Genomic DNA, 8,528 nt, shown 5'->3' with positions numbered 1-8,528 from the left:
TTCAATTTGGCAACCATTTTTGACTTTGATGGTCACTATTTCTCAGATTAATATCACCAGAGTAAAAATATTTTGTATTTTCCTTAATCTGAGTATTTTAAAGCAGTAGGAATTTAGTTTTCGAAAATCTGAGACAACTTTTTTTGTATTTTGGCCACCCCAAAACACATAGTGCTTAGATTCCGTCGATTACTCGCTATATATACCTACAAATCTCAATGAAGCGATTTAAATGAAAGAACACAGAAGAAATATATTAAACAGCATACACAAATCTAAAAACTGAAACAGGGCACTGTGATTCTGTCATGTTCCTATTATTCAATAATTTATATTTCAAATTACTACTATATGAGAGTTTAAGGTCTTCGGTAAATTGCAAATCCCGTGTTTAAGCTGAATGAAAAAAGCTGAGGACTATTAAAAGACTTTCAGACTTCTATCGGTGTTTCAACATGCCAACAACTTCTATTTGTGTTTCAACATGCCAACAACTACATTATTAACTTCTTTATTAAAATGTAACATCAAAACCGTAAATTAATTACATTTTAAAGAAAGTCTCTAAAAGTCTTCCTAATTTAGGAATTTAAGACTTCCTAATTTAGGAAAACAAACATTAATTGAAAAAATTTTAGTTCTACTCTATTACTCATTTATATATAGCATTAACTATGCAAATTATGCTTGGGTAAGTAAAAGCAAATATTGCTTAAGTACTAACAAAAGCATGTTGCCCTTAAAAACATACGATAGAATAATATTTTTATAACATTCAAAAACAATAGTTTCTCGTGCATCCAGTCTCTGGAACAAAATCTTTTTACCTAATTTTAATTTATCAATTTCTTTCCTGTCATTAAAAACAAATTCAATTTCTTTAAATGACCATATTACAAATTATTTTTGTAACAAAATTTTTATAAACGTGTTTTTTTTTGTTTACTTTAAATATATATATATATATATATATATATATATATATATATATATATATATTTATATATATATATATATATATTTATATATATTTACTAACAGGTTAAGCCATATTTTAATATTGAAACGTTTTATGGTTTTGGAAACAAGATCGATAGATCTTCGATTTTTTATTTAAATTAGTCGGCTTTTTTATCTTTATTTCTGTGGTGATTATATTCTCTTATAGTATTTGATTGGTTGAATGTATAAAACTGTATACTACGAAACCATATATCAACGATTTGATTGTATTACGAGAGCATATATCACGGATTTTATTGTATTACGAAAGCATATATAGCATATATCTCGGATATAAAGCATATATCTCGGATTTTATTGCACTACGAGAGCATATATCACAAATTTTATTGTATTACGAAAGCATATATCTCGGATTTTATTGTATTACGACTAATAAGTGTAAAACTGAAAAAAATAAAATGATGTTTTCAACTCAAATTAAGTTAAATATTGACGTTTACATAACTTTAGTGTATATCGGATTCAGTTTAAACTTGAATATCGGTTAAAGACTTCAATAAACGTATTCCTAAAAAAAGCTGCGTCAAAAATATCGAAGAAAAAAGTATACAAAATTGCCACGCGGAAAATATCATCTTAGAGTAAAAAAGTTACCAACTAAAGGTTGAAATGTGTCTCTTATGTACAATTGTGTCCATTTATCCAAAAGAAGATTGTAATGCCGCTGAAAAAAAGTTTAGACATAAAAAATCTTATACATATCCTAATAAACACAATAAAAAACTTAACAAACTTTTAGTAATTCAATGCATGATAAAAATCATAAAATTAAAAACTTCATAATTATCATCTTAACTGTTTCGCGTAGCGGGTTGTTGCAGAACAACACATTTTAACTATGTCTCTATAAAGTGCTTTAAACTAACTAATTTAGTATCTATGTAAAATGATGGTTGGTGTTAAAAAAACTATTTGATGATTGTCTTGATAGATGTGACTGTTATTTTGAAGGCAAGTTTGTTGGCGCATGTAGCCGTCAAATTTTGAATGACTCAAATGTAAATTTTGAGTAGTTGTATTTATGCTATGCTTCTAAAAAATTCACAATTAATACTTGACACTAGATTAACTTTACTGGGGTGATTTGGCTCATAATTTTCTTTTCCGAATAGAAATATATGTAAATACATTAAAAACAACTTTGTGCACTAACGATGTAAAAGCAGTATAATTTTGGCAACATTTATTGTTACGAAGAATGAAAAATGTTGTGATGATGATAACGACATTTAGTATTTAAATACTTTGTTAGTAGATGTTAATCTATTTCATTATTTTATTAGTGAATTGTTTTTTACTAGAATATTTATCTGAACAGTTAAGAAAAATTATAAAGATGCAACATAACTTGTTTTTTTTTGTTTATTTATTATTATTTATTATTGTTTGTTTATTATTATTATTTAAAAAAATGTTTAGAGAAGTATGATAAAAATAGAAAATTTAAGCAAACACAGAAGTCAAAATATTGTACCATTAATTGAAAAACTTGATAATAGTGACAATAAATATAATAGTGAAAGCGAAATTGATTTAAATGACATAAATAATGATATTCTTTATGAATTTGAATCAAGTATTGTGGAAAGTTCAGATGAAGAAATAAATGTTGTTAATGTTGATTACCATATATTCAGATGGCATAAAAGAGATTCGCATGAAATAAACACAAAGTTTTTTGGATAAGATTATCCACCACCAACTGATCCCATTCTTACACCATACCAATATTTCAAAGAAATGTTTAATGATAATATTATAGAAAAAATTGTTAAAAATATTAATATTTTCAGTCTCCAACAGAGAGGCAAATCTTTAGTTTTTACACATTATGACATTAAAAAATATATTGGTGTTCTTGTAATGATGCCAGAAACAAAACTGCCACAACAACAAATGTATTGGTCTAAAGAGTGTTATATTCCTACTGTTGCTGAAGCTGAAGATTTAAAGAAATTAAAAATTTATCCATTTTAATCAGAATTATCTTAAAAATTATCTTATAAAAAAAACATCCTCAGCATGACAAAATAAAAGAACATCCTCAGCATGACATGATGATAATGATGTTCAAAATTCAACCAATAACTGGTGTTTTCAAAACTACAAGAAAATCCCACAAGAGGATGATCACTCCATTGATACACAAATTTTACCAACTAAAGGTCGATCATTGCTAAGGAAGTACCTTCCAAATAACCTAATAAATAAGGATAAAAGTTTTACATTTTAAAATAAAAAATTAATAAAATTAAAAAAAATAAAAACTTAAGATAAAAATTTCAGGAATAGTGTATGATTTTGAAGTGTATTGGGGAGCAGACAAATTTAGAACTGATAAAAACCCTAGAGTTTTTATGGGTGGAAATGTAATATTTAGCCTAACAACATGTTATGCTCAAAAAAAGATTACTTTTTTTAATTTGTCTTATAACAAACATTGAGTATATAATTAAAAAATTAGTAACACAAGTTGATATTTGGTCATATTGTATTTATGTCAATCTAAGGGTAAAATTTCAAATAAACTAATAAAATGAAATTATTCAAAAAGTTTCAAAAAAAAACTCCCTTTCCAATGTTTAAGTTATTTATTTTAGCTTCATAGTTATCTATCTAATAACTAAAGATTGTTCATTGTATAAGAATATTTATTATTGTTAATATATAGGTCGTTAATGAACAGTGATGTTTTGCAACAACAATTTAAAAAAACCTTGTGTTAGTATTATAAAAGTTCAATTTTTTAGTTATTTACATGTTGTTTTTTTTAGTTATTTAAATGTTTGTTTTTAAAAAAAAACATTAGCAGATTTTTTTTGTAATATTGCATCATAATTGGTGCATAAACAGCAATACATACAGCATCTATAAAATTCAGCAAATTTCAACTCCTTTCTCCTGTCTCAAGTCAGCTTAAAATCAATTACTTATAGTGTTGTTATTTTTATACTTAAGGAATGACATCTTTAGTTTTAAATTCAAATTTCCATAAGCTTTAATTTAACAAATCGTATAACATAACCCTTCATACCGTCATATCTTGAAAAATCATTATTTTAACTATAATTCTGTTTTTTGATGCATGCCACTCACTATCTGAAACAGAAAAATTTCTGTGGTAACTCACTTAATTGTATTGTTTACTGCTGGAACTAAGCTTAGAGTTCTTCTTGACACTGGAAGTTCTGACACATACCTTTACTTAACATACTCACTTCTATTGGCAGAGTCTCCGTAGCTGATCCTTCCTTATCTTGTCACATTATAGGTAAAGTAGTAACTAACTTTACTTTGTTTGATATGGAGTACTCTTATATAAACTTTTTGGTTATACCCAATTTTCGCGAATAAGTTATACTTGATGGAGATTTTCTACAGTTGCAAGTCTTTTATGATCAACTACAAATCAATTATGGTGGTGAAAAAAATTCTTTAAAAAATTCTGTTCCTTAGCAAATGTTGCAATGAAAGCTTCTTTCTCTTTTTTATCTCTTAAATTTAGACCGATTGCTTCACCCTCCAGACGATATAACTAAGAAGGCAAAGCATTTATTGAACAAGAAACAAAAAAAAAAATAATTTTGAAACCAGATATAATTGAACTCAGTAAATTTCCTTGGTGATCACAAATTGAAGATTTTAAGAACGAGAGACATAAAAAATGCATGGTCACTCACAAACAATTCATTACTTGATGCTTATACTTTACCTAACATCAATGAATTAGTTAACTCAATTAAAAAATATTCATTATTTAGCACTTTCGATTTAAAAAGTGCTTATCACGGAATACTTCTCCTAGAAATTAACAAGTATTATACTAAATTCGAATCCAATGGACAGCTTTTCCAATTTAAAAGAATTCCTTTTGTTCTCATTGTGCAATTTCAAAGAATCACGGATAACTTTATCCTAGAAAAAAATTAGAAGACATCTTTGTCATCTAGATAACTTGTGTTAAATAAAAATAAATCTAAAAATAAACATGGTTTCAGTTTTACATCTAAAAATAAACATGGTTTCAGCGTTACATTTAAAAATAAACATGGTTTTAGTTTAGAGAAATTTTTTTAAAAAAGCTATGTTTACAATTCAATAAAGAAAATCTACTTTGTTTATAAACTTGTTATATTATAAAAAGTGGTTCTTTTTTCTGATTTATTAAATTAAATTTCCAGATTTCTTAAAGCCTTTAATTGAAATCTTTCTTTTCACTGATAGCAATTCTATCCATCAAATCCTTGGTATGTTCTCATACTACATACATACAAAATCTACCTTTTATCTCTAACTTCTACCTTTCCTCTGTCTGCTGAAGTGATAAAGTGTTTTAATGAAATGAAAAAATTAATTTCTAAATCAGCTCGACAAGCTATTGATGAAAATATTCTATTTGAAGTTGAAACAGATGCCTCAGATTATGCTATAGCAGCTTCTCTCAATCAGGCTGAGAAGGAAGCTTATGCTATTGTATTAACTCTACGAAAATGGAAACATTACCTTGTTGGTCATCACTTTACCCTAGTCACTGATCAGCGCTCGGTCTCATTCACGTTTGACAATAATATGATTAGAAATTTTAAGAATGACAAGCTTCTAAGGTGGAGAACCTTCTTCATACAACTATAACATAGTTTATTGTCCTGGTTGAAACAGCTTTGCTGCTGATGCTCTCCCCAGATCTTGTTGCTTTATCATAATAAATGGACTTATTATATAGCTACTGAATCTCTTTGTCACTCTGGAATTACCAGAATGTACCAGAACTTAAAAAATCAACGAATCTACCTTTTTCAATTGATGATGTAAGAAAAACTTCTTTGTGAAAATTGATACTAATGAATTAGAAAAAATAAATAAAAGTAATAATAGAAAAAAAAATTGACACTAATAAAATTCTTTTCAAGAGAATTTTAGTATCAATATTAAAATTATGCTATAGACGTCAACATCTAATGATATCAAAGAAATCAAATGCTGCATTGATCCGTGTATTTTTTTTTTTTTTAATTTTTAAAATAAAGAAAAAAAGGAATCTATTTAAAATTTTTTCCATCTATTTTATACTGATGTCAAAAAAATTGAAAAAAATAATTTTAAAATGTTGATTTTTTTTCATATATTTTGGGATAACTCCACATAGATACACTTAGTTGTAATCGTTCAATTAAACAATCAAACATTTTTGCTTTCAATCAACCAAGTTGATTGAAAAAAATTCAAAACTTGAATTATAAAACATTATTAAATTTGTATGGCTTAGATTTCAGGTTTAACCTCCCATTATGCGAAAGAAAAATTTGCATCATTAAGAATTAGGACACCCTCAATGTTAAACAATGTTTCTCAAATGTTCTCCAAACAATTGTAAAAAAAGATCTTTATGTAAAATATATACAAGGCTGGGCTACTGGGCTATTGTGGTCTTTTTCTGCATTTTTACTCAAGTTTTAAAACTTAAAAAGCTCTATCGAAGACAAAAAAATATTAAAATTTTTTATTTCAGTATTAACACAAAAAAATGTTTTTATGTACAGTGGATTTTTGTAACTATAGCAAACTGTGGTGCAATATATTTATTACTCACATTGTCTCAAGAATACTACAATGTTTCAAAGGTTTTGATATACTAGAAAAATGTTTAAAGAGTTTTGATTAAAAGACTCTTGTTGATTTCAAGTTGAGCCTCACTTCATGCTTTCCTCCTTCTTGTTAGTTTCAAATCGAGCCTCAATTCATGGTTTCCTCCTTCTTGTTACTTTCAAATGGAGCCTCATATTATAGTTTCCTCATGAAAAGAAACCATGGTTTCCATGGTTTCTTGTACAGCTGGTATTTCTGATTAAGACTTTTTTTTTTATCATCAGAACAACTCTTTCAAAAACTAATGTCTTTTTATCATTACATGAAATTAATGTAAAAAGAAATAACATCAAGCTATTCTAATTAATAATTATTATTCTAAGATAACTGAATCTCATATTTAATCTTAAAAGTTAGGTTCTAAAGACTTTTAATAAACCTTTAATAGTATCATTAACAAAGGCTATTCTAATATTCTCTAATAAATGAGTCTGATCTTTTCACCTCTCCCAGGTAAAAGAAAAAACAAGTTTTCCTCTAACTCATCTTTTTAATGTTATAACCAAATTCTACTCGACATCCTAAAGAAATAGATTAGTCCATTGTTGGACACTCAAATCACTTTCATTGCTCAACTTATTACTCAACCATAATAACAGATTCTACTGTGCATTAGATGAAAGGCATAAGTCATCTCCTTCAACACATCAAAAGCTTTGAATAGCCTATCATGGTGGTCTTCTCTGCAAACTCTCTCAGTATAATCTAAGATTTACTTCTTAGACAATTTTAAAAATTATTGAATTGTTCCTAGACAATGTTAAAGTTATCTTTGATGGACAATTCTTGTTTTTTTTAATAATCATTACTTTTGATTACTTAGAACAGGCAAAAGATCTTATGTAGTATCTCTCTTTGTGACGGCTTGGGGCTTGTAGTGGGTGATAAATTTTAATGCAGACAAAACTCCTGCTAATACTTATTGCAATAACACAGTCATTTACTGCTAATACTTATTGCATTATTGTTATTATTTCTACATTGATGAATGGCAACACTCTTACTAAGTACTTTATGTCTACTCAGATTATCTTTACCAAATTATCTTTATCTTAATTGTAATTTTATTCAATAAAATGGACAAATAGACCTATAATATTATAGTAGATTTTATATATAGTACTATTGGTCTACTAGCTAGTACTACTACTAGCATATTATTTTAAATTTTAGACCTGCAATAAATTACATTTAGCCTATAAACTCCTATAGGTCTTAGGCTATGGCTGTAAATGGCTATAATATTATATGTTTATATTGTATATTGTTACATAAATATCCCAATTTGTTATAGGCATGGGGAAAAATAAATATTTTTCAATGTGGTAAGTGTTGTGTACTTTTATTTTCAAGTAAATTCGTATTGATTTAGATAATTTTTGTTACTCTATAGAACAATTCTAAAAGACTATAGAACAAGTTTTACAAAACATCTTGATAATTTTTGTTACTCTATAGAACAGACTATAGAACAAGTTTTACAAAACATCTTGAGAAATGTAGAAAAAGAAGACCATAAAATTACTTTACATATAAAAAATTTACCAAAAATAATAAATGAAAATAAAATGATTCAAAACTACAAATGTACATAATTTTAATTGTATACTTACGCGAGATTTAAAAAAATTTAAATATGGTTTTGATGATGTTGATGGGAAAATTCTTTCAAAACATCCACTTCGACTAAGCTGTTGATTAAGGGAAAACAATTACTAACATCAACAATTAGGAAAAACAATTACATCAACAAATTAAAGAAAAACACAATTAAGAGAGCACACTAACATCAAGAATTTTATCATTTCGAAAACAAATTCATAAAACTGAATATAAAACATGATTTTAAAATATAA

General features: G+C 26.6%; 1 protein-coding gene across 5 annotated transcripts in view; it reads right to left on the bottom strand.

The window, feature by feature from the left end:
- Window positions 1–1,428: 1,428 nt before the first annotated feature.
- The window catches only part of LOC100201129 (tubulin monoglutamylase TTLL4), a 44,725-nt gene continuing 37,625 nt past the window's right edge, over window positions 1,429–8,528 (bottom strand). For 4 of the 5 annotated variants that reach the window (XM_065810580.1, XM_065810581.1, XM_065810583.1 and 1 more), the window contains 3 exons: window positions 8,286–8,363; window positions 1,621–1,690; window positions 1,429–1,534 (listed from right to left, as the gene is read on the bottom strand). In XM_065810580.1, coding sequence (XP_065666652.1) covers window positions 1,494–1,534; window positions 1,621–1,690; window positions 8,286–8,363 — 189 coding nt within the window. In that variant the 3' untranslated portion in view covers window positions 1,429–1,493. The remainder of the gene's footprint in view (window positions 1,535–1,620; window positions 1,691–8,285; window positions 8,364–8,528) is intronic. The other variant, XM_065810584.1, reaches the window with a different exon arrangement.

Source organism: Hydra vulgaris, chromosome 11, assembly GCF_038396675.1.
Source record: "Hydra vulgaris chromosome 11, alternate assembly HydraT2T_AEP".
Taxonomy (NCBI): Eukaryota; Metazoa; Cnidaria; class Hydrozoa; order Anthoathecata; family Hydridae; genus Hydra; species Hydra vulgaris.
Note: the sequence above shows the minus strand (reverse complement) of the source record. Positions and strands in the feature narration are given on the sequence as shown.